The sequence below is a fragment of the Echeneis naucrates genome, chromosome 1, assembly GCF_900963305.1.
Source record: "Echeneis naucrates chromosome 1, fEcheNa1.1, whole genome shotgun sequence".
Lineage (NCBI taxonomy): Eukaryota > Metazoa > Chordata > Actinopteri > Carangiformes > Echeneidae > Echeneis > Echeneis naucrates.
The window spans coordinates 10,089,089-10,116,598 of NC_042511.1; the positions used below are offsets into that span (position 1 = coordinate 10,089,089).

The following is a 27,510-nucleotide window of genomic DNA, read 5'->3' on the forward strand; positions in this document are numbered from 1 at the left end:
TCTGCTCTGCATGATGATTTGGCTCAAGTTTGTGGTACACAAAATAAATACTCAAGGAAAACTTATTATGTTTGAAGTATACATATCCAGAGAGATAATAAAAGTTTCGGTACAGTAGCATGCCATAAAGTATTCTTGTGGTATGTAAAAAAGGAGATCTTTTAGGAATAAGTCAGCATTATGTTGATTTGATATCACTGCGGTAAAAAGAGAAATGGGTGGAGATTATTATTTAACCCTGCTGGATGAAGGACTATGAAAGAAGGATGTTCTGTGGATTGTGTCAGTTCTGTTCATGAGCAGTAGTTTTTGCTGAAGGAATATGACTTGAACGAGATTTTAGAGGCTTAGTCTCTGATTCAGTTCTATGTGTGATGGTTGTGATGGAAATCCTGGGATTTAACTCAAACTTGTGATGACCCTGTGAGATCGGGCTCGGTCATTGACCTTGAGTGACACCTGATTATTCCAACCGTTAAAGGTGGAAGAAAAGGTGAGGAGAAACTGTCTGGGATAAAAAGAGAAGTAGATAAAACTTGGTGTCAGCGAGGAACAGGCATAGTGAGTTAAAAGGTCCATAATTGTTTTTAAATTCTTTTAAAAACAATACAAATCCTTTCCCATCCTGAGCAAATTTTCCTTCTGGTAAGTTCATTGGCAATAGCAAATATTAATCCCACATTCTTGATACTACTGAAAGAACAAATATTGGGCAACTTGTCAAATGCAGGGCGAATTTATCTGAGGAAGGAGAGCTCCTTTTTCCTTGAAAGCTGAAATTTGGGTCAGTTGTTATCTAATAGCCATGCCTCGCAAGATAAACGCAACCTGACTTTGGGTTGGCCTGTCTCGTCCCTCTTCACGTCTTTGTGGTTTGCCTTCTGCCCTTGTGGCCACAAGGCCCAAACAGGTTTTGTGAAGCCTACAATCAGCAGAGGTGGACGCACAATTTTAGGAGTACTCCACCGCTGATGAGGAGTCGGACCGCGTTTTAACGGATGTGCACAGAAGACATCCATCGTTATGGAGAAATAATCCAGGCAGGATGAGGATTAAACACCATGGCCATATTCTCACCTGGAAGACACACAGAGGTGTGTGTGTGTGTTACAAAAGTAATCACAATTAGAAACAATGAAGAAGTCATGTTAGACCAGCACAAAAGTAGCAAGGAACGAGAGCATCAATAGAAATGTAGTTGAGTAAAATGTACAGTATTTGTCCTTCAAATGTTGTAAAGTGAAAGTATCCCCCCAAAATAATACTCAAGTACAGATACTCAAAAACTCTACCTAAGTACAGTACTCAAGTAAATTTACTCCCTTACTGTCGACTCCTGACAATCACTGTTTTTCTTAACCTAAGTGCCTTTAATCATATGACTATTCCTTTGTGTATAACCTGCATTAATTTAGGTTTTTAAAATAGTTTACTAAAATGTACGTAAATAATACAAACCAAAGAGTCATTTAATGTAATGCATTTTTCATTTACAGCAAAAAGACATTAACTCTACAGTAACGCAATGGCAACCCTGCTCCCAGTTGTGCACCGTTTTCTAACAGTGTACTGAGAATCTGTTTCTTGACACTGTCATGAGAGTCAAAAGGCACGAATCACGGTGAGCTGCTGTCGTTTTGGGAGCCATGGTTTATCCGGATAGAGTGAAAATAAATGGCCATTTAGTCACAAAATGCTTTATTGTGAATCACAGGAAAAGAAAGGCTAATTTGATACAGATAATTCAAAAGTTCCTTGAAGCTCTTCCTAGGTTTGAATTTAATTAACTAATAAATTTTTTGGTAAATCACTTCTGTGCTGCATGTGTCTACATTTTAATTGTTTCTGACTAACGGATTTTTTCGGTCGACCACCATCCAGTAATTCCGCCATTGTGCCGTCAGGGCTTTTTCAGGTATTGTGCTGCAATGCCTGCTACCTTTTATTATGCAAGAGAACTTCAGTTTGACAAAGAATAAGACAACATTTTTTGAAAAGTAGCATTATATAGGAGTCAGTGAACTGCTTCGTTGGAGGATAATTTTATATTTTTTCCACAACCAGCTCAGAGCTTTTCATATCAAACAGTAGAAACAATGTTGTTGTAACTTGATATTTGAGAAATAACTGGCATGAATCCAAGTCCAGTAATGAGTCCAGTATAGAAATATTAAATCAGAATACAAATCTTTGTCACTTTAGTGATGAATAAAAAAGAAACAATGGAATATAAAAATATTTCTACAGAAATACAGGCTACAATTGACCAGCAACTGCAGAAAAAAAAAATCATAAGAGCAGAAAAAAATCTGAACTTTTACAATAGTTAATTTTACTTATTAAATTAATGTTTTAGCATGAAGACTTTATCTATGTCATTTTGATACAAGCTGACTAATCACTGGACAACAGCTGAAAGCAGTCAGTAGCATAAAGTATGTTCAACTCCTTTTGAAGGCTCCTGTGGTAACAGCAGTTTAGGAAACGTTAGTAATATAAAATGCAATATTTTAGCAATTGCCCTCCGCTTTGAGGACGTTACACATATCCAACAACCCAAAGACCTTTTCATATATGTTTGACATACTAAAAATCCTGCAAGTTAGCCTCTATACGCAATCCAACAATCGATTTAGCATGAGCTCTCAGCAAATCAGATAAAGGCCAAGTAGTTTGGTTGTTGATGCCTTGAGACTGCCTTTAATTAATATCTGAACTGTATGAGCTAAAGCCTCAAGACTTTCCAAAATCCATCCTTTCACTTAGTCGTTTCTTATTAAAACAAATCTACTTTGATATGACAGATAACAAATCTAATTGATATGACATCAACATGTCATATTTTACATCTGCATGAATTCCAATATTACAGCTTGGGCTGTTTACAGACGTCATCAAATCTATCTACACAACAAACATCAAGCACCACAAAAATACCAACTACTACAGTTTAGGATCAACTGCAACAAGTTGTTACAAATATCCTCCACTACTCCACCTGAAGGCAGTTTCCATTTTGCATGATGGCAGGAATACAGAGGTTAAGGTTCGGCACCCTCCTGTAGACAAAGTGGAAGATCTGTGTACAGGGTCGGCTGTGGAGCTCGGCTTTGATTCGCTGAGGGTGTGTGTCCGGAGCAAGCTGCTGGCTGGTGTCTTCGGTCACCAGAAACAATGCGTAGTTCTCAGGGTCTGGGATCTTAAATTTGTAAGCGCAGAGTGAGCACACCTCCTCTGTGGTGGTGTAAGGTTGGACGAGCAGGGTTTTGGCAGTGCAGCCTGTGTCCACTTCCTGGAGGGCTACACGGAGATAGTTCTACAAAAAGAAACAAATTTTCCTGGGTTAAAATCTGTCAGGAATCTCAGAGGGCAGAAAGAAGTCGCATTGTTAATGTGTCAAGCAAGCAGGCAGTGAAGAACATGCAGTTACCTTGTAGCTGTTGAAAGAAATAACATGCTGTTTGTTCAATGTTCCAGTAGAGGGCGCTTTTAAGCAATACTATGAAACCACAGCTCCAGACCCTCATTCTGTGACATTAGTAGTAGAGCGGTTGATAAATTCCTTGTCATTGACACCTTTCATGCACCTTTCCAATGGCGTACGAGAAGTTTGATTTGGACTTGGTACAACTTAGACTCACTGCCTGGTTGTTCAAGGTGGGCTCAGGTCAGGCGTGATACCTGAAAGTCGTCCACTGATGGCACTGAACGCTGGGCAGTGCGTCTGCGATGCCACTGGTGCAGAGTGTTCCTGGCCTCTGAGCTCAGCACCCGGGCTGCTTGCTCCTCTTGGAAGTTCTTGATGAGGGCCATGGCTCCATAGGCGCTGGTCAGGTAATAACCCCCTTAATTAGAAAGGAAAGAAAACCATTTGAAACTTTCAAATTTGAGAAAACAAGACTGGACAGCGAATCACATCATGGATAGTAACTTAGAAATGAAACCGACAGGCATGCAAGGATTCTAAAGTCAACACTTCCTCTTTAATCTGATTCATTTTTGTTTCAAGAAAAAATGACTCAGAGAAATCAGACGTTTATTCCCGCTACACTCTTGTTGAATGCTACTGGTAAATATTTTACAAATTTGACTTCAAGTATTGTTGTGAATGCAATTATTTAGCTAATAAGTAATTACCTCAAAGTTAAAATATTAGGTTCAAAGAAGGTGATACACAATGTATATGCCAGACAAGTTGACGTTTGAAAGGAAAATATATAACTATGTAACCAATAAACCTCGTGTTCTTCCTCCACCTCCTCTGAAACTATTACAGTCTGTTCAAGTGAGACACACAATGGAATTTCCAACCAATGTCAGAAGGATATTTCCTCCCTGAACCTCCAGGTGAACTAATCTCAGTTGACCTGGTCCTGATAAAAGGCACGTGTTGGAATGAACTTTCAAGGGCAAAAAATAATGCTCAGATTAATAATCACAGATCCAAAAAAAAAAAAAAAAAAATCCCTTTTTTCCTGCACCATCTCCTCACCAAGTTCAGTACAAAGTTGTTTAGTAATTTTTTTTAGACATAAATATTTATAATTTTATTTCAGCATTTACTTCAGTTGAATGTGATATGTATTACTTCTCAGCTGTAGAAACTGCTGGCCATGACCACAATGCTGCAATAGCAATATTCAGGACTTGATGACTGATTGACCAATTCTGACTAATGTGACATACACACGTCAGAATCTTCCTTGCAGTTACTGTAACTGAAGACAGATATAACATTCTTATGTCTACAAATGAGAAACTGAATTTCTAGCACGTCAATACAGCCTCAATCAGTTTAGTCAACAGTAGCCTAATGGGTTTGCTGGTTTGAACAGTAGCTTGTAGTGGCTTTGCCAAATGTTCTGTGAAGTAAAGGAGAAGGGTTGTGCAGTAATTTTCTAAGGGTTTTTCACTGACACTTCACATCACTCAAGCTCATTTCATTCATTTTTAGTATAGAGATATTGATGAAAGGTGGCACTGGGCATGGACAGTTATCATGAGCCATCAAGTTTGGCAGTGTATTTTACAAGATAATGATCAGGGTTAGGGTTAATCTGAGCATTGAAACCATGACAATGACCCCAATCATTGAGGTACATCTTGTGCAAAATGATTTCGAACAAAGCAAATCCGCATGGGTTGTCCCAATGAATCTAACAGAATCCACACCTTAACCCAACACAGATGCTCTATAAAAAGCATCAAAAGGGTTTACACACTTCTTCTTGTACCTGTACTTTACATTACACAACTTCACACAAGACTGGAAAGCTCAAACAGGCTTGGAAGCGACTCCTGGCAGAAGAAAAATCCATTGACGGCGAACCCTTCTGATATGCGATCTCTCACCCTTGAGCTCAAATGAGATGAAACGTTTCCAACTATTCGCCGGACGCAAGCTTCCTACTTGCCTACTTGCACACAGTTAAATGCTTCCGCCAGGACAGGACTTTCCTACGACCATGCACATAACAGGGTGGACCCTCAGTTAACCTCACACAACACTAAAATGTCTGACCTCATGATGGAAACATCCAATGTTATTTCTTGATGTAAAGGTAAACGTCTTCTGGTGACTGAGGCAGCTCTGTACCAGCATGTGCTACATGTGTCTAGTTTCATATGAGTGAAGGCTAATAGGTGAGCCTGTGCTTCTACAACCTTATTCATTGTACAGTATTTCTAATAGTGAGACGGGAAGATTAATGTCAAACTCTTTGGATTAAGAGCAGCAGTGAAGTTGTGGTCTCAATAGCCTAACAATATTAGCTCTGTTCAGAGTAGAAAAAGAGCACACACACCCTCCAACATTTCAACTGATCACTATTTAACAGCTTGAATGTTTCTAATATGGGACAAAACATGTGACAACAATAATTAACTACTTTAGCAGGAGTTAAGTGCTGGTACCTAGACTAACCACATAATTCAGGTCAGTACTTATTGTAAAGGTAACAAAGGCGTACGGGTAAATGTGCAAGGACCTTTTGCTTTTTTTATTTTAATGAAAATAAATACATGGATTACTTAAACTGAACAAATCCACAAAACCCACCTTCTCCTTGGAGCAGAGATGGATCCAGAAGCTCCATCATGTACTGAATCTCTGTGTCCAGCTGAGGCATGTCACACTGAGCCACCACATAAGTCAGCATGGGCAGGAAGTCATCGGCACCGTACATCCTCCCTGGACAGAAGCCAACAGATTGTTGAGGCTGGTAGGTGTGGTGGTCTCACAGGTCACACGCAGAGCAACGCTCAGTACGGTAAACACATTCTGAAACTAAGACTGAACTATGTTTATTTTTTGGTTTTGGACTTTCTGTCTATCTAGGATAAAACCTATCAACTAATGTTTTTCCTACCTGAATTATCCTGCATGATGGTGTAGATGAGTTTGCACACACGCAGCAGCAGAGATACCTTCTTCTCAGGGGAGTACATTTTCCTCATGTTTAGGAACTTGTGGCGGATCTTCTCAATTGCCACAGAATCTGGGGGCACAGCCCCATCCACCCCCAGCTCATGGGGCCTCTTGGTCTTAGCCAGAGCCAGGTTCTCCCTGAGCTGCTGCCAAGCTCCACTACTCACCTACAGAAAAGGAGGAGAAACACTTAACAGATCTGTCTTTTAAATCTCAAGCCGGCAGCCTCTTAACTTACTTATTGTTGACGCCACTAAACAAATTTTAACATCCCCAAACTCTTCTTTTGTGGGTGGATTCAAATATTATTGATAAATAAGGTTGGGTTTTAAAACATCTGTTGAAATTTATAGATACGGCCCCTTTTTCTGAAATAAACCGTGTGTGATTTCCATCTGACAAAGCATTCATTCATTCGTTCATCTTATACTGCTTATCCACTTCCTAGTAGCAGGGGGTGCTGGAGCCAATCCCAGTTTAAACTGGGTGAGGGCGGGGTCACCCTGGACAGGTCACCAGTCCAAGACAGGGCCAACACACAGAGACAGTAAGAGACCAACAACCACTCACACTCACACCTACAGACAATTACCAGTTAACCTCAACATGTCGTCTTTGGACGGTGGGAGGAAACCGGAGTACCGAACCCGCCACCTGCTTGGTGTGGGGTAACAGTGGTAACACACTATGCCCATCTAAGAACACAAACCTCCAAAATTTCCATATGCACATCCTCCATTGATGATGTGCCAATACAAATATTTCCATCTGATCAGAGTGCAGTGATCTCTGTTCCCTTGTCAAATGTCATGCTTTTTCATTTTTAATTTCCACTGTCCATCACTCACAAATCCTCAAATCCAAATAATCAAATCCTCACCTGGAAGTCATGTAGAGCCACCTCGATCATACTCTTCAGAGGCTTCAGGACACACTTGTGCATGGCCTTCTCTAGCACCTGGTCTGTACACAAACAAACACAAGAACACAGTTTGTACCCAGACACGCACAGAAAACAAGGATTAAAGTGAAACAGCCATTAATGATTATTAAATCACAACAGTAGATAAAGATTTGTTATTCCTTCATCATATTCGTCAAAAATTACAATCAGTAGGTAATAAAAAGAAAAACTGACAGCCCAGCTCAAATTATTATATGGTCCTTAGTTAAACCCTTATAATTAAGGTAACCACACAGAATAGATGGTCAGTGACACAAACTAAACATTACAGTCAGCCTTTTAAAGCATAATTTGACTTTCGTTTATATTGTTGGACTGTAGTTATTTTGTAGCAGTTTCAATCATTTTAGATAATTTTAGAAGTCTGATTGATGTTCAAGCCTTACAAAGCTTTCATGCTTACAGCAACATGACCCTGTTTATTTTTACACAAAGTAATAATGGATTGCAATAATGGAAAATTTCAATCAACATGAAGACATCAAACTTGAAGAACTACATAGCATATATATATGTATATTTGCTATGTAAATTCTAAGAAATTCTAAGAAAGTTCCTTCTTCCTAAATCTCATTCCACACGTATAACTCAAGTCAAACCAGTAATGTGTTGATCTGTTCTTCCTGCATTTGATCTGCAGTAATACCATCACAGGGGGTAGATATATCCAAAGAACCAATTTCGCTGGTTTGAGTGAGTGCAGATTGGTCTGTGGGTGTGTTCAGTTTACATTATTGAATATAACTGATATATTCAATATTCAATATAACTATTTAGGGGAAAGTTATTGATGTGATCTCAGGCCAAAATGAAAAGAGTTGCCTTCTGTAACCCTTAAATTACAAAAATAATTAGAATCAATTGAGGCTAGTGTCTTTCAGCAGCTTGAACACAAATAATAAAAACGTGCCTCCAAGTCTGGCACAGACCTAAAAGGTTTATCAAAGTAGCTGACACGGCTATAATCAAGGTCAAGGTCAACCTTAATATTTAACGTGCTGCTGTTTGAAGAGCTAATGGTTGATTTGAGTCTGACCTCGGCAAATCCAGATACTTCTCAACCTGGAACCCAAATAAACATAAAGCTCAACCCGATTCATAATAACACCTTTCATTCAAATAACATGCAGGCAAAAGCTCCTTGTGGAGCTTACAATGAATGCGTCTGTACCTCAGACCTACGTCTATAGGCTTCAAATCATTTTCTGCCTACCTCAACTATGTCCAGCATTTCACACTAACACAATTGTAACTTATTGTTCACTGGCAGTGTTAACACCCCCAGCCTGCAGGCAGGATTTCTGTCATGCGTATGCAATGAGCTACACAGAACAAAATAGATGTTTTGCAAGACTGTCAACAAGTGAGCATGCACATACGGGAATTGAATTCTTCCACAGAGACTTTTGCCTTTGTAGTGGTTCCCAGGAACACCATAAGCACCATAAGCACGCAGTCAAACATGAACAACTGCCCTAACACAGCACTTCTGAAAGCAGTGCTGTGAGTCATCTGAGGTAAGGGCTTGGCTTTGCTCTATTGCATGCAGCTTAGACAAACAACTCTGGTCATGAACAAGGGGAGGCTTGAAGTGTTAATAGGGGTTTGAAAATCATATCAGAATTTTGTATATAACACTTCTTTGGCCATGTTGTAGCATACATATGTAGTCAGACATTCACACACGCACATTTTCTGACTAAAGACTTCCTAGTTCCTCCCAGAGAGGCTCATTTCCTTTGTTTATTGAGCAATGTTTGCTATTGGGTTTATCTGGACTACAACCTGTTCAAATAGTGCACTTCACTGCAAAAAACATAGAAACACACACGAGACAGTCACACACTGAAAAAAAGCTTACATTTGAGGAATCTAGTAATTTACAGGAATCCAGGAATGACTGCCTTTCTTCTTTATCCACATCCTCTCACAACCATAAATTAGGGCGTTGCTGACAGTCATACACTCTTTACACAATTGATTATACTCAAACCTCCATGTTTTTTCTTAAGAGTCACATTTCAGAATTAAACTGAAACATTTCTTACCCTTGATGTCAGGCTTTAATGTAATACCACTCTTCTAATCTCTCTGTAAAAACTCTGGGTAAGAGCACCGACACCAGATTGTCTGCCTCTCCTAAATCCTAATTTTTGTTTCCAAGGGAAATTTTCTACCTGTAGTTTCATAGGCTGCAGAGAGGCCCATCTTTGAAACATCTAAAAACCTACTCCACCATTTCACATTTACTTTTCTCTCATTATTAAGAAAATTATTATGTTGTCTTTGCCATCTTAATGATAATTCTTAACAGCATTGCCCTTTTCAAAGTGAAAATTTGTGAGCATGAGATGCTTCATGTGGTCTGTGGTCAGCTAGCACAACCAGACTGGATCACTTCTCCGTCTCTGAACAAGCCTTTGCTGTTATTGTTTACAATGAACAAGAGATGTGTGCTGTGTGCAAAGACACACTTACATATTCATGCAAATGCTCCAGTCCACAATAATCTAACTGGAAAGAAATGACCCTTTGACAGTGCTGTTTAAGTCTGAAAATGTTGTAATCCCAGCCTCAATCTACAATATCACAATATCAACAGCAGCTTCGCAAGAACTTTGCCAAAATGAAATTGTAATAAATCAGAAACTTAATAGATTGTGCGCAAAAAATAATATTACAGATTTTACCAACTACTCAGCTCTGTGGACACATTTTGATCAATCCCACAAGAGTCCTGAGGGTTAATATGCAGCCACCATAAAAAAAGTACACCTTCATTTGATTTCTGCCTTTCAAAATAAGCCTCAGCTGCACTATGAGCTTATGCCAATGAGCAGGGGCCAAAAATAACTCTTTGGGAACAGCACATTGGCATTTCTTCAGATCAACACCCCTAATGATGCAGACTAAAATGGAAAACTTCAGCAAGTATTTTTGATTTCCAAGACCCTTCCAGGCCTGGGCATTGGCTGACGACTGTCAATGAATGAAGTTATTACCAAATCATTTCCTGAAGTTTTGCTTCTCAGAATATACTGGAATGAAAACATCCAATTCCAGGGAGTGACTAAAACATCCCACGTGTCAGGATACACAAACTGACTTGTGCAATCAAAACATCTCAAAGCTATGTTGAACATTGTGATTTGAAAGATTCTCCATATTCTTTTCCAACTTACCAATCTGGTCCTCAGGTATGAGGGACTCTATAGGTGGGTCCAGCTCTGAGCTCTGCCGCAGATAAGCCTTCATCTGTGTCATGAACTGCCTTAGAGTCTGCAGAAAATCCACCCCTGATGTGTGACAGCCTCGGTTCTCCTGCACAAAGCTGATATAGTCATGAACCAAAGATCCAAAGTAGGAACTTTTATCCCTGGAGAGCTCAGCAATCCTTTTCACTGCCCGTCTCTCTGGGGTCATGAGGGAGCTCAACATACCGCTCACCTTGCGGAAGCGTCCCTTTAAGGCCCTTGGGAGGATAAAGGACCCTCCACTCAGGCTGACACCAACCTTTCGCCTTCGTGATTTAAAAGAGGGTCGAAGGCGCATTTCTAGATCTGTCTCCAGGCCAACCCCATAGTCCTCCTCTTCATCTTCGTCCCCATCATCATCCTCCTCACTACTATCCTCCACTGGGTCTTGGTTAAGGTGTCCTGGTGGGCTTGGGGGAAGACCCAGGGAGAATCCCGGAGACTGTGAGTATTCCAGTGAGTCAGAGGAAGAAGTAGACATGCTCATGTCACTGAGTCGCTGGCGTCCCCTCTCATTAGGACTGGAGGAAGTCCCGGCATTGTTCTGCAGTAGCATATCGGCGGGTACAACAGCTGGAGGCTCGCAGGATGGAAGCTTGGCACGAGACAAGGCCTTAGCGATGGTCTCATCATCCAGTGCGATGTGGCAGCGGTGGGCTTCCAGATCAGGCTTTTTAGGCCTTGGAGGGGGTGCGTTCGAAGGCACAGGTATGGGTGAGCTGGCACGTTTGGCAAGGCTGCTGTGTTTGGCACCCATTGGTGGCCGAGTGGGTGCTGAGCGCCTGCTGGTTGAGTGTTGAGGCCTTGCAGCCACAGCAACAGCCTCTGGCATGCTCTTGGGTCTGGTAGTAGCTGCTGGTGGCCCGGGTGGCGGCGGAGCAGGGCGCCGGCGCGGCATTGAACGTGGGGGAGGTGGGCGAGGGGGAGGCGGTCTTGATTTGCCGTTCAGTTTGATTGTGTCTGTGTGCTTGCTACCTTCACTGCTGCTTAACAGCTGCACAGACGATTTCCCTGCATTCTCTAGGCTGTCATTGTTTTTGGGGTTGTCAGCGTGTGCCAAAGGATTGTCTTCACAGTCGTGGGGGTGATGATGAGTCTGGAGAAACAGCGGGTTAACAAAGCACAGAGGACCACTGGAGTGTCTTTGCTCCAGATGAAAGGAAGGTGGATGAGCATGGGACCGTAGGGTTGGTGGTGCGCTGTCACAGTAAGTGTTGTGACTCTGCTGTGACCCTCCAACCTCCCTGTTCCTGTTGGTTCGCTGTGGGCTGAGGGTACGGCTCAGAGGACGACAGGGACGGGGGGAGGTGCGACGCTGACTGCAGAGGGCAGAGTCCCAGAAGCCTACAATAAACAGACATACAAAGATGAACATTAACTTTAAGCCAAACATGCTTCACCTTGGTCAATTCAAAGTTTCACACTGTACCCTCATACAACAACTGGTCTTTAAGATCAGTAAAAACAAAACACACACAAAAAAAAAAAAAAAAAAAAAAACTGATGTAAAAAAAGGTAAGGCAGTATTCTCAACTATTTCTTACCAACATTTCAGATGTTCATTCAAAATTTTCCTTACTTCTCTCTGCCTTCTTCTTGCTTTTGTCTTTCGTCTTGCTGAGCTCTGCTCACTGTCTCTTGGGTCTGATTCACTGGATGCCGACACACACCCAGAGTCATACAGTTGTACAGAAGGAGTGGCCCATGCTAATCACAGAGTGGGAGGGCATAAACCACACAACACAGTTCCAGTTCCTCCACTCCTGCTTCCTGCTCTGTTTTCTCTCAGTTCTACATGTAGCTCTCCTAGTTGGAGCAGTTTTAAGGCCGATGAACCCGGTGCTGTTTCTAAGGTTTTCTGCCAAATCACGCGTCAACATCAATGTTTTCACTGTCTGGTAATGGCAGTTTAAAAATGGAAATGGAACTCTTGCATTCATAGAGCAGTAAATAGGCAAGGTTCAGTTAATAACCAGTTTCATTTTTCTCTCTGCCTGTGGTATTCTTACTGGTCCATGTGACCAACAAGAACCTGACACCACAGACTGCACCCCCCACCCCCACTCCCAGATAACACACATATAGCTTTGACCAACCTATTTATAGCAGGCCTGGCTTCTTCAAACGTTGCCCTCCCACTTTCTTTTGTATCATTTACATTTGTAATGTAACACAATTGTTTGTTTCCAGCCAACACCATTTCCAAGGCCAGGTAGAACACAAACACTAAAGAAGGGTGGAATTACTTTCCTAGGACACAACTGATAAGGGCCTTTAACAGCCTGTGGGCCTAGTAACAGTGATTTAATGTTATCAAAGTGGTATTTGACATGATATAAGTAAAACTGTGGTCTTAAGTCAAGCAGATCATATTGTCTCCATTTGAGCCCCTGTGTTAATGGTCATATAACCATCCCTTTTTGGGAAAATTGTTGAGAATGAATCTGGATAAACTTTACAAAGTATGAATTTTATGCTGCTTCCTGTCAGTCAACAGATCAATTAAAATGTATAGCATGGCATACCACAGCATACATGATTAACAAAATGTGCGCAAAGGCAACATGTTTCAGAGATAAAAACAACAGTATGTTTTTACAAAAACATATTATAATAGGGTGGACACAAAAATGAAGACTTTCGCTGCAACCTTTTTCCAACCAAAGTTTCTCCATTAAAAACTCAGATGTATTCTTGATTGTTGTGAATTGTTTAGACACAGTGCTATTCAGCTAAATGCTAATTTTAGCATGCTTACACACTTACAGTGCCAACACTACCTGCTGCATTCTGTTAAGCAGTTAAAGTTTACGATGTTGGCCATCATAGTCAGCAAACCTGTTACTAGTTTTGGTCATTAAAACTAATATTGCTTGTATTGGGCAGCATGGCAGCATAATGGCCCTACAATAAGATCACAGGCTTGATTCCTGGCCTGAGGCCTTCCTGTTTAGAGTTTGCATCTTCTCCCCGTGTCTACGTGGGTTTCCTCCCACCGTCCAAAGACATCATGTTTGGGTTAAGTGGTGACTCTAAATTGTCTGTAGGTCTGAGTGTGAGTGGTTGTTGGTTAGGGTTAGGGTTAGCGGCCCTGTGACGGACTGGCGACCTGTCCAGGGTGTACCCCCCCCCCATGTCAGCTGGGATTGGTTCGAGGACCCCCCGTGACCCAGAATGAATGAATTGCTTGTATTGAAGACTTTGATGTGACATAAGAGCATAGCTTCCTCCATTGCAGGGGCTGCTGCTTAGCTCGCCCCGGTCTAGCGGAGAATCTCACTGAGGAGCAGCGCTGCAGTCCATTGGGTATCTTCCCGGTACCAAGCCCGGAGAAAGGAGGAGGGCTATACATAGAGCTTGCCATTCCACCCAATGACTCAGTCTAAAATAGCAACATAAAAAGCTGTTGTGTGTAATGTGGGTTTAGACAAAGTATTTAAGTCATCAATTGATTTTGGAAAGTGAGATACTCCCCCTGGAAAACTCAATGCAGCTGTTAGCTCCATTCTGCTCTTACAATAATCCACAAAAGAATGTTTATTTGTACGTCTAAACATATTCAGGGTGTATTTTACTGAGTTTTTGTCTCTCCCATGAAGTTGATCCTTTGTCCTGCAGCGTCTACATTACTACATGCAAATTGCTTACTATGCCAATTGGTTGGTGGCACCATTTAGGACGTCTTTTAGTACAACCAACAGCTCCTTTCCTTACTGAGACGTTGGCACAAGCATATCAACTAGCTCACCTGCTCAGATGGCACAACTCACATTTCTCATGTGGAGTAAGGAAGCCCCAAAACTTGTTATTTTGCCATACCTTTACTTTGAAATTCCTCAAACGCTACCCAACCCGAGTATCGTGGCGTCTTACTGAATGCACGCGAGTCACACACCTATTCCTAATTTACCAAATGGGATGCAAATCCTGACTGAAGACTCTCAACCTGTGTGTGTTCACCTGAGCAGCTTGAGCTGAATAAAACGGTAGGTAACCGCATTATTTAAAAAGTTGGGCCCTTCCAGAGTAAAACAGCAAATCACTTATCTGCCTGTGAGGTAACTGATAGTGTGATTCACGTTCGTTCTTCTACGTAACTAACGCAGTTGTGCGGTCTTTGGTCTGTCAGACCGCATCCATAATTATTAACATATTTTTCATCAGTCCACATTACAGTGTATTTGTTTCAAGGATGCCAGCCAATCAGCAGGAAGACCTGCTTTCATGCCATGCTTTTGTTCATCTGCCACAAACACCTGCAAGATGGAACACAAAGGGTTGTGTTGTATTGTATATATTGTGTACCTAACTTACTAACCTAAGGAAGTTTTTCCTTGTCAATGTTGCCAAGTGCTTGCTCATCGGGGGATCTGTTGGGTTTCTTTAAATAAATTTATAAAGAGTTTGGGTCTAGACCTGCTCTATATGTAAAGTGCCTTGATGTAACTTTGTTATGATTTGGCGCTATACAAATAAATCTGATTTGATTTGATTCGAACTGTACATAAGATGATGGCCTCGCAAATGAACAATTAACACTTTCTTTAAATTTTTTCAATTGTTTTCATGTTTTCATAGTAATAGCAATAATAATCAGGTAGGATAGGGCTGTACACAGTTTTGGGTCGTTCCACTGCCCAAAAAAAAATATCACTCTTGGCGAAACTTGGCAGTCGCGCAAATGCCTGGAGCTGTTTGCAACATGTGTTTGTAATTCACATTTGCGTGACCAGATTCCCCAACATACATAATAAGGCAGTCTGCTTTTTGTTTTAAAATAGATACTTTCCAAGGGGAGTTTCCCTCAATGAGTGTATCAGTTTGCTAAGACAGGCTCTGAAACTACCCTGCTCAACTGGCTCCAGCAGCCCCCATGACCCTGACAGATAAATGGTATAGATAATGAGATGAGATGAGCCTCTTAAGGAAGGATGGATGAAGGATTATTGTTTTTTGCCCGTGTAATCTCAGAATGGGAAACCACGAAGCAGTACAGGGCAGAATAGAATTGAACAGAATAGAATAGAAGTTTGTGTGTTTTCATACATGTTTGAAAGTGCTATGATGGTATGTGTGTGTTTAGATAGCACACAGCTGACTGCAGCTTTCCTCAAGCCACTCCCTCCTCCCCTCACACTCGGCACTGAGCTATGTCGTAGGCTTCTACAGTAGGAAGCTGACTCACTGGAGTTTCACAGCAGCTGAGCCTAGAATAACTTGATGCATTGACTAAATCTGCCTTCAAAAAAAGGTTTGACTAGACAAAGTGATTTCACAAAGAAAACTAAAGGAAACCCCATGCACACAAAATGTGGTCATTTAACTCTCTGTGCTTTTCTTTATTGATTGTTATAGCACAAATGGTGGATAACTTTCACCATTTGCTTTGGCATCTTGAGCAAGCATGGTCTTGTTTTTAACCTCTTTACCTCTGTACTCAGTTTTCAACATACCATACATTTTTACATTGCTTTCTCTCTACTGGCCTTTTCGCTCCATTTATGCCAATGGAATATATTATTCATGACAAAGTAAACTCTTTATGATCGTAGCCTGTTTGGCATGGTTAAGCTCACTTCTTTGAGCCATCGTATGTAACTGAGAGGATCAGCTTGATGATGACAAAGCAAACATGGACTTCGCAAAAGTGATTTTTTTCTTTTAATTAAAAGAGTAGATTGTCTGTCAACTACTAAATTTTATTTTTTTCTAAAGCCTTTACTGCTGCAGGTCTGTTAGCAGGAAGCTCTAAAGCTCTTAGCACACATATATGGTTACCCTTCTTTATTGGCGTAAGACGAGAAGGCCCATATCACTGTTATATTTTCTGCAGTAATGCTATTGCTGGTGCTGGCGCTGGGACCCAGATAGCAAAGTGAAACTTCAGGCTCAGTAAACACCACATAAACCTTTGACTCAGCTACTGCAACTTGCCCACATTCAGGTTCACTGGACAACCTGCGGTGTTGACAGGGAAATGGAAGATTTTGTGTGTGTGCACCAGTTTTGGTCCGGATATGTACCAGTTCCAGTATTAAAAGTAGTATCTGACTAACAATCTGTATATGGGCAAGAGTTGGGCTGTGAGACCGGGTTGTACACTGGGCCAGAAGAAATACAAGCATGTTGCCCAAATACAAGTTGGATGTGCTTTATCTCACTATGTGGGGAGAAAATTAGCCTCGTTCAACATATAGACTTGAATCAGCTAGAAGAATGTAGTCTGTCTCTCTTTGTCTGACAACTACAAAAAAACTTGTAATGCTTAAATCAGCAACTAACTGGAATGATAAAACACTGCCAGATTGTTCACCACGAAATGGTTACTAGTTGACGACAGAATTTTTCTGTTTCTTTACATCTACTGAAACACTCAACGAGACTCCACACATAAAATAAAAAGCTTCATGATAACCTAGTACAGCTGTCTCCCAACTCTAGCCCCTACATAATATGAGATTAATGCACACTCATGGCTGCGTGAAAAGAAGGACACCCTTTTAAGAATGGTAAAATGCTTTCAAAACCACGTGTAACTCATAATGAGAACATTAAAAGCGTGCTGTTCAAGATAAGCATCCATATACAGCTTCAAAACCGTAAAGCAGCAGGAAATGAGGCTACCTTCTCCAAGCTGTGCCACCTCCTCTAGTTCTTTCTGAGTCTTGGCAGATGCAATGGCCTCTGGGAGTTTGATGGTGAAAGGCAAGACATCCCTACATTAAAGCAAAACAGGCAATTAATATGACAACACTATGGAAGATGATAGAAGATATAAAGGCAAGATTAGAATTTTGAATTAGCAAGTCTGTCTCATTATGGTTGCTACTTCTTTAGCACATTCAAAGTGTTTATTGGCATATGTACAGGAAAGAAACTGTTTTTCTGTACAATGAAATTCTTTTTTGCTGTCCACAGTGAAGAGAATAAAAATAGGACAATCAAAATCAAAAGATCAATCGAAATATAATACAGGATTATGGTGCACTGATATAAACATGCTGACCCACTCTGTTTCTATTACATTCACTCATATAAATCTTTAAAGACATACAATACACACATATTGGACCTGTGAATGTGGTTTAACATTGTGTGCCTTTGTGACATGCTGGATGCCCATTAGATTGTTGATGGTAAAATTTAGAGTTGTCTTCAATATTGCTTACAGGACAATTTCCCTCTATTTCCTGTGTCTGTTGTTGTCTGAGTCGTCTGAGCTGGCACGAGCAAAAACAAGAAGTGAGAGCCTTGGACACTGAGAGCTAACTGCTTACTCAACAAACATAGTTGGGGATAGAATTTCCATCTTCCAAGCATTCCTAACCACAGAGCAAAACATAGAGGAGCTGGGGATGTGATAAAAGAGGCGCAGGAAAAGAGATAGTCATTTACCTGCTAATACAGTAGAAAGCCACCAGGCGAAACAGATCTGCAAAACTTATCCCAGATCCCTCAAGAGAGAAGGCTGCAACCAAACAACAAAAGAATTTACATGACTGCAATATATTGTGATCTATCTATTAATGCTTACATTTATTTATATAGCCTATTTTTAAAATATATGCTGCCAATGCAGAAGAACTGGCCGGGCTTCAGCTGTTAATAGCTACACTGGGTGTGGCTCCTCTGTGGTCATACAAACAAAGCCTATAACCAGCACTAAGGTGAGTCCCAGACATAGTACCATTTGAAATGGTTCATAACAGTGCAGGGGGCTGGTTGCAGAACTGCTATGATGCCACTGTTGCGTGCTTGGCCGGGGCCTGGCAAATGCACAGGTTGGGACAATCACAGGGATGGAGCCATATTCAGCTGTGAATGCCACAGAGAGCAGAGCCTTTAGGTGAGTGAAGGTGGATTGTTAAACTTCCTGCAATTCTTGCAAAAGACATTTACCGATTTGTTTTGTTAGTTAACAATTGTTTGTTAGGCAACAATTTTAAAAACCCAAACTCCCAATCACAAAGCAAAATGCTATTAAGAAGCTGTACTATGTCACAAATAACTACTTTTCACCACTTTTCACTTTTACAGATTGGGCAGGAGATGACTTGATAATTTCTCTAATTTTAACATACTAATATTAATAATGCAAAGGGATGTTAGTAACAGAGCACCGCTCTGCCTCGCAGGGCTGCTGTAAGGCCCCTGATGTTGCATGAATATATATATATATATATATATATATATATATATGGGACCTTGGATCTATCTTTTTCTGATCATGTGTATTATGACTCCAGAACATGAGTCTTTGTTTTTCCTGACAGGAAAAGAACCGCTAGCTTCAGCTAGCTTTATCACAAAAGAGGAAGCCGGATATGACTGATAAAAGCTTTTAATTAACTATTATAACATGCTATGGCCTGATATGTTATAGCAAGCTTCACAGTCTAGTTACATGTCTTCAGCATTAGGTATCATTAGCTAATCCCTGCTCAGTTCTCTGCCGATCAGTATTTCTGCTGTGACCGTCTCACCGTTCTCTTCAACCTGACCATCTCTGGTCTCTTTGGCGCCTTGGAGGCTTTAGATCACTTAGTGAAATTCATTAAATTAAAAAAACATAAATATTTTCAATCTCTTCAGTGTCAAAACTGTTAAATTCCATATTTCAAAAAAACAGCGTATGCCTCTTCATATGTCAGTTTTAGACGCGCAAGTAAAATTCTGTCATAAAACACCTTAAAAGCCACTTTAGTGTGATTTTTTTTTTTTTATGTTTAAGTCAAGTTGCTCCAGTATTTTATGAAGTTTTTTTACATTGCTGTCTCTAACCTTGAAGTTAGGATTGATATTATTGAAACACAATTTGACAAATATAATAACTTTTAATCCAATTGTAGAATTGAGAGTGAAAAGTCTCAAAGTGGATGTCATTGAGACACCATTTGTACTATCTGGGAGTTTACATTAACTTCAAGAAAGACTGATTTGTTGTTCCTTGTGTCTATGGCAACTGTGCAGTACCAGGGGTCGGCTGGAGAGCAGCTGACCCACATAGGAAAGCCAGGCCAGGCCATAGGCACTCCAACCCTTCTCATGTGTGCTGCCTTTCAGTAAGGCAAATCCACAAATGGTTTGTTATTACACTTTGGCTCTGCCACTGCTCCACAACCACAGTAACCCCCAATGCTGAAGCACACCACTTGTAATTATGACAAATTATTCCAATATCAAAAGCAATGCTAAAATAAGAATTGTGATTATTGTTTTATGAGAGTAACACCATAATTATGAAAACTGGAAAGTTATTGTCTAGTGGCAACACAACACAACAACAAACAGTTATTCACGATTTTAAAACTTTTTGGATGAAAGTGCAGGAACACAGCTAACTACAGAACCACCAAAGCTGTTCTGTGTAACTCACTACTGCTATTAAAAAAAACTAAAAAATAACACATGACTCAGAGGTACAATCATAGCTGTAAAAAAAAAAAAAAAGTTAGTTTCAGCTAAATTTTTTGCAAATCTTCCCTGCTCAAAAGGAAGTAAGAGCCATATCACGTGTAGATGACGTCTTTAACATGATTTTCCATGGGACATTTAGATTAAAAAGAAACAGATAATTAACAGTATCAATTTCAGAATGAGGACGGTTTTAAGCCACACACACATGTGGTATTACCACATCACACACATAAATGCACAACTACGGGTCAAACTTATCTTCCTCCAGTCACACTCTCATTTCTCGTTTGTGTATGGGTTCGTCTTTGTACACAGTGTATGGAGGAGGACAGGAAATGACATACAAAACTCTCTGACCTAGAGTACAGTGTCACCGCAGGGGCAATTGTAGCTGAGCGAGACATGATCAGGAGAACAGAGGAAGCAAAGTATGAATTAATGTTCCCAAACACTGGCGACATTTACAAAACTGTGAAATACTGAAGTGACATTTCTATGGCATTTTGGATTATAAAGAAGATCGAGATTCTATATTTACACGATGGCAGTATCAAAGGGCTCAATCCACAGTATGCAGAAACTACGTGATTAAGACTTTTGCAATTTTGTGATGTCACAACCAAACACTCAGCCCACCTGGAACTGCCACCCAAAACAAGTGGATATGGTTTCTCAGAGTGTTTACCAGAAACCTGCGATATTTTACTCAAAGCTCCACAACTACATTAACCCATAAATATATCATCTTGTGGATGTTAAATTTTCTAATAAAAACGGGCAAAATGTATAGTATTTTCTTGGAGCAAACTCACTCCAGGGATAGCCAATTCAAACATACAAGATACTTACTGTATTGGCTCTCTCTGACAGGGAAGTGGCTGATGAAAGTTCCTGACTGAGCATCCTTCAGACGCACAGACAAAACCTTTCTCTGCAGTGCAGCTGACTTCCTCACGAGAAATACCTGCAGCAGAGAGGAATTAGACATTGTTAACCATGGAACATTTAAAGGCAATGTTAGAAGACGACAGATTAACATTTTTATCCCAGGAGGGTATCCCTCTTACCCCTGGTGGCTGTTTGAGCAGTATGCTGTCTGCCCTCTCTTCACTGACTGCAAGGAGCAGCCACACTGGATGTGTTTGACTGAGCCTGTCCAACACGCTCATCCTCCTTCGCAAGGAGTCATACCCAGAGTCCCTTTCACCCCCCACGCCGCCGCAATGGTGGGACTGCAAGTAAACGCCACTTACCTCATTCTCTAGCCTGGCAGCGTGACAGACAGGGAGAGATACAGAGTGAAATACTTCCACCCTCTGCTGGTGAACAATGTGAATATATATTTACAACTCGGAAGGAAACATGACAGAAAACAAAATAAAGTGAAATACACGGATGGATATATAACTTGGGCTTCTTCAAGGCAAAGTTAAGTATCAAGAAGAGAGCAGATTAATACGTTAGATATAAGTTTCATCATAGAGCAGGAGAAATGTGTGAAAACAGCCTTACCCTTGTAGTTCCACAGGCTTCTTGTCCATAGTCGGAGACGTCTGGACCATCTCCTTCTTAAGTTCCCCAATCTCTGAAGCAAATGTGTCAATCAGCTGCAGGAAGACAGAATAAGAGGCTCTGACTACTAAGGAAACGTGAAAGAGAAGAGGAGGGGAGCAGCAATAAATGAAACTGACAACATTGCTCGAGAATAAATTACATAGGAAGACCCCGAGAGTCAGAGACAGGCAAACCGCTCCTGTGAATTGTGGAACAATGAGGAGGGAAATCGTTAGTCATTTATCCTGTGTGTGTGGACTTCATTTCCTTCAGGCAGGAAACATGGACACAAAGCACTGACAAAAAAAGGAAACAAAAAGAAATATGCAAAGTCTATAGTGAGCTCAGAAAGTTGTGCTGTACTGCCACAGATCTGCTTTTTAATTTATTGACCAAATGTTCTACATTAAAGACAGCAGGATGTGAAAACGTGTAAACATCTGGATAAACCAGGAAAGAAAAGCTTTTAAGATCACAGTTCCCATTTCAGTCAGGGCTAGCGGGTAAATATCAAAATTGTCCACCACTACCACCGAACAACAATAGAATATTGCATTTAGCTTTAACCTACACCTTTACTGGCACTCAAACAGTCATGACAGACATATATAATGCCATTTACAATCCCTCTCACACATTAGTTTCAGACAATTAAACTGTAAATTGTAAATTGCACTGTATCTAAAAGTATGTTAATTGTGTCCCAATGTTCAGATTTGACAAAGTGATAAATTAGGTGTGATTTTTCTCTTATTATTTGGACCATTTTAATAGCCAGAGAGAGAGGAAATGCAGAACGGAGCATGAAGGACTGACACACAGGAAAGGGTCCAGCTGGTTGGGAGGCAAAGTGCGATTTTTGTCACAAATCTAGTTGACATGTTGTTTCCACAAGCTGTAAGTCACATCAACAACTCTTGGAAGTGGACTAATTTACCTGAAAGAATAAATAAAAACAAAACTGCAGTGGATCACTTTCAGCTGCAGCATATATCTGTTCCTTTCACCTCACAAGATCTTTCTCTCATTTCTCCTGACTAAGCTCTTCTCACACTCCTCCAAAGCACTCAAATCAAAGAAATGAGAATGCATTCTTGGAGAATTCCTCCATGTTTCACATCAATATTTCCTCCCAATAAAAAAGTTGAGTTGAGTTGAAAAACTGTTCAAGACAAGCAATAAATCGTTTTCATGTTGTTTTGTTTTTTTTTGTTTTGTTTTTTTTCCATTTCTTCATTCCACAGTTTGGAGCTCTCCCAATAATTCATAGCCTCATATCTGAGCAGATGTTGAAATCCACACTGAAGATTTGGGTCAGACAGTGGGGGGAGGAAAAAAAAAAAAAAAAAGCAAGACAGTCACAATGCACAACATAACAAAGACCAGGCATTTTAGACTGTCATCATAGAAGATTCATGTCATGCTATGTTGTGCTGTGGTGAACTATTCTCATCTAGTTCAAACTTTTGCAGATCTTAAAATTGTTTTGATCATTTTTTGAATCACGTCTGCGTCACACATTTCAACCAGCAGGCGATGCCGTTTCCCAAAATAACTCCTACGATTGTGGAAGCAGGCCACACCACAATAACCAGACCCCACTCCAGTGATCCTCCCCCCTAGAAGGACTGAGTGGAGCCAGCTCTCAAAGCTTCTATCACAACACAAGTTGACAAGTTAGGTTCAGCGTCCCGCTATCTGAAAACTGTGCAGAAACAGATAAGGGTCTTCACAAGTGGAAAAACAGGACGCTTTTAAAGACCCCCTCACCCAAAAATTGAGTTTTTCAAATTATTAACATGTCTATGTAGTGTTTGGGTTCTGCTACAAGACATGTCAGCTGCAGTGTGGTGAGGCTAACAGTGATACCAGCCTTCATCTTTTACCAAAGGATCATACCATGCGGGAGAAATGGTTGCAATTTATTTGGAATTATGTCCTCGAAAACATTCCAGCTAAAACGCGGGTCTGCAGCAAGCATTTTGAGGACAGCTGCTTCTTGAACCTGGCGCAAAAATGGATGGGTTTCGCCACGAAGCTCATCTTGAAACATGATGCTTTTCTGAGCATTTTTCCTGGGGTTGCGACAGTGGTTGAGACCTGACGCAGCACACCGCTGTTACCGAGCAACCCAGATCAGGCGGTGGCGGTGGGCGGGCGCAAGTCTGATGCATTTGCATATTCATGAATATTCATGAAACTCGGATTTTTCAATGAGAGAGAAATAGTGGACGTGTTTTTAGCCTCTTTGAAAGCTTTTTTTAAACTTGCTTTCCCACAAAATTTTTTGTGGGAAAGCAGTTTCAATCAAAAAATAGTAATAGCAGAGCATTTTTACACATTTTGGGTCAGGGGGTCTTTGAGGAGCAAAAAGTGTTTGCTTGGGGTTTTTTTTGGCCTTCAAGTGCTGTGAAAAGCCTAAAACCAGATGCAGCAAATAACGCAACCAGCAAAGTAAGCTGCATGACCCCTTTATTAGTGGGGCCAGACTGCGGTTAATCCCAAAGAGGGAAACATTTGGAAAATCAACTTTTCTCTCCTCTCAGCTCTGAAATAACAAAGAATGATCCTGCAAGCTGCTGACAGATATTTGTTCCTGGCGCACAACATATGAATTTGACGTGCATTATAACACACAGGACAAGAACGTTTACAGTACAGCTGAGCCAGGCAAGCGGACTGTTTTGGAAAAAGAAATCGTGTCCTGATTCATTCACTATATCTGCTCTTCTTCCATTTATTTTTGTTTCATTTTTATTTACTCAATACACCACCTGAACCAAGTGTAAATTAATTTTAAACTACTTTCCTCTCTTATTTATGTGCCTTTAAAGGACATGTATGGATTTTGCATAATCCCAAATTGGTTGCCGTTTAAAGCTGGACACACGGCACACAATGCGCATACATTGTAGAGTGAGGGACATGGAATTAGACGAGCTCCACCAGCTCATGTTTTGCCCCAAGTCTGCTTGAGGGGCAAATCCAGCTATGGAAAGAGCAGACAGATAGCTATTAACTCCTGCATTGAATTATATGAATGTAAATGGAGGAAGACATGGGAAATTCCTGAGCTATAAAATGAAGGTCAGTGAACACGAGAGCTGCTGAGTGACTGGATCAGGGCAGAATGCGTTGGGCGGCTCTGAAGGCAGAGCCTTACTTCACATTGACAGGCTTTTAGAGGAAGACTTCTGATATCAAGGAAACCACTCAACAACAAAAGTCTGTCAATGCCTCCCATTCACCTTCATTTATCTGGCTTTGTTCCCCACTTTGGTTGAATATATTCACTCTTAACTGCACATAGACAGAGTTACAAAGAGATGTTTGCTCAGTCCCTTTCACATTGTGCGTGCATTTTTCTGCACTTGCATGTATCTGTGTGTTTTTGTGTCTGTGTGTGTAGAGGTAAGTGATTCTCTGCATGGCCTCCTGTTGAAGCCATGAATGGAGTCAATGGGAAACTATGTATTTGGTTTAGTTACAGACTTTCACAGGGTTGACGAGCTTGGAAAAAACTGCAAAGGAAATTAAAAGTGAGACGACATTCCATTTTTGTTATTTAGCTCATTGTTAATTGTAGTCAAAGTTTGTCCTTCTTCAGCTTTGATTTAACTTTCATTTGTTTAGATGTGCAAACTGAATGAATTGAGCAGATGTAGGCAAGTGAGAGTTTAGATAGAGGATGTATAATGATTCAGATTGGACACAATAAAAAAAAAAAGATTCTTTATCTTATGAAATTCTGATAAATTCTAGAGCTCAATTTTTGCATACAGGCTGTGTGTGTTTCTCTGTGCTCAAATGCTGTGGTATTTGTTCAGGTGGAGACAGGCAGGTACTAATACTGTCTCCTGTGGTGTCCAAATGTAGCTGGGGCGGGGGGAGTATTCTGAAGGTACTCAAATTATGCCTCCTGGGCCTTTCTGGACAGTGAGTATGTTTTCCTCAGTGAAAGGCTTGTTCAAAAACAGGACCCTGGGGCACATGACATCACTCCAAGACCATGTAAAGGTTTCATGTTAGTAAGTAATATGCATCCAAAGAGCATACGATGCCCTATGATGGACTGGGTGTACCCTGCCCTAGTCTGGAACGCTGGGTGGGATTAGCTCCAACAGCCCCCGTTACCAACAAATAGATAAGCAGTAGAAAAAGAGTGAGAGTGAGAAAAGAAGAGACGGTAGGGCTATCATGCAGATCCTTGGAACCATGAACCTGGACAAACCAAAAAAAATCAATAATTTGTCTCTTTCATCATAGACCAGTGTTTGTACAGATGGAAAAAGTATATTGTTCATTGCAGTCAACACAGTGCTGGTTCCTTAGAGCCCCCTTTCATATGTGACATCCCTCTGTGACACCATGTAGCAGTGGAAAGTCCATGTGATGACTGCAGTGGAGAGCTTGACCTGTCTCTTACTGCTAACTCTGTGGAACCCTAACCCACTTTGCTCATGGTGCTTCTTGGCATTTAGTGTACACAAACTGCAGTAATTCCTGTTTTATGATCACCAAACAAAAGAGTAAAAGGGTAGCAGTAATTAACCGCATGTGCAGCCTTTGCCCTTGTTGACAAAAAATAAAATAAAAAGTTCATGTAAAAGATTGAAAATAATTTTGTTCTTTAGGCATTTCACCATCTTGATTGTTATGTAAGTCAATAGAAGTAATGTTGCTGTCTTTATATTCTTCAACAACATTATGATCTTTGCATTAATTATTTTGTCACGTTAATGGAAGAATGTGACAAACTTAAAAACTTCACAGAGAACCAGTTTTTGTTTCCCCAAAGTTGCTGATGTGAAACTACATCAGTTCCTGTTTCAATTGGAAAGAAGGAAGTTTGCCTGAAAACCACTGTATTTACACTGTTTGCCTCAATGGGGGGGCCATCAATCGGCCATGAATGTGACCACAAACTGAGTTTCATTTTGCAACAGACTGGGAGCAGTAAGAGGCCAATTAGAGAAAGGCCCTGCATGTTTATTCTGAGTGATAATGAATGACAAAAAAAACTGAAAAGTGAGATAGATGACAGTTTTGTGGTTGTGATGCAAACAATTCACATTGGTTTATTTGAGTCTGATGTTCCTAGATTCTAAGAAATATTTGGTACACAGGAAATGAGTGTTTCATTTTTAAGTGAAGTCAGGTATTTCACCAGCTGTCCTTACCTTAAAGAAGCTCCCACTCCTGTCTGTCAGGCCGCTGGCAGGGTTCCCAGATATTGAGCTGAAGGCCATGTTGTCTTCTTGTCGTCAGGACTTCTCCCTCTGACTTCTGACTGTGTACTGTTTACTTCTGAGACAGTGTCTGCGGGGGCTGGAGTTCTGTGGGTCAAAAAAACACTTCAGTCCAGACACGTAATCTGTGGTGCAACCAGAGGAAATTCCTGCTTTGCCCACAGCCAGTATTAGAGAGGTGCTGGGCTGCTGGAAGGTTTTTACTGCGACTGTTTCTCTCTTTCTCCCCTCTCTTTTCCCTCTCAATATTCATTCTTCCTTTCTCACATCCCTTCATCTTAGATCGTTACCTAAGCATTCTTTAATCTCATTCCAATCCTCTGCTTATTTTTGGCTGAAGCGTTTTCCCCTCATTACCTGTCTCCACTGTTTCCTTTCTCCCCTTCTCTTTCGCTCTCACACACACACACACACGCTAACTTTCTACCCTATATTTTGTCCGCATGTTCTCAGACATACATAATTAATTTTCCTTGTTGGAGAGCACTGGTTCCAGCACAGCTGCCCTTCTTCCCCACCCTTCGTAACAAAGTTGTAGGGTTTTGGTGAGATGCTTTCAAATACACTAAAGTGAGACGCAATCTATCATTATCTCCTCTTTCCTTTCTCCTTTTCCTCTTAGGCGGATTTTGCTTCTCTTTGGTT

The 27,510-nt window shown here is 40.8% G+C and overlaps 1 protein-coding gene across 1 annotated transcript; it reads right to left on the minus strand.

The window, feature by feature from the left end:
- Positions 1-2,989: 2,989 nt before the first annotated feature.
- On the minus strand, positions 2,990-26,865 carry LOC115043796 (ras and Rab interactor 2). The gene is made up of 12 exons (XM_029502500.1): positions 26,797-26,865; positions 21,575-21,669; positions 21,130-21,328; positions 20,912-21,026; positions 18,041-18,113; positions 17,270-17,361; positions 10,574-11,989; positions 7,308-7,390; positions 6,369-6,594; positions 6,059-6,190; positions 3,682-3,845; positions 2,990-3,316 (listed from the first exon to the last, which is right to left on the minus strand). The coding sequence occupies exons 1-12, from the start codon at positions 26,863-26,865 to the stop codon at positions 2,990-2,992; spliced, it is 2,991 nt and encodes a 996-aa protein (XP_029358360.1).
- Between the last annotated feature and the right edge of the window lie 645 nt (positions 26,866-27,510).

Coding starts and splice junctions, on each gene's coding strand:
- LOC115043796 (XM_029502500.1), bottom strand. CDS start 26,865: ATGGCCTTCAGCTCAATATCTGGGAACCCTGCCAGCGGCCTGACAGAC. Junction 18,114..20,911: donor TGTCAGAGAGAGCCAATACA/GTAAGTATCTTG, acceptor GTTTGGTTGCAG/CCTTCTCTCTTGAGGGATCT. Junction 3,317..3,681: donor CATCAGTGGACGACTTTCAG/GTATCACGCCTG, acceptor TTCTTTTTGTAG/AACTATCTCCGTGTAGCCCT.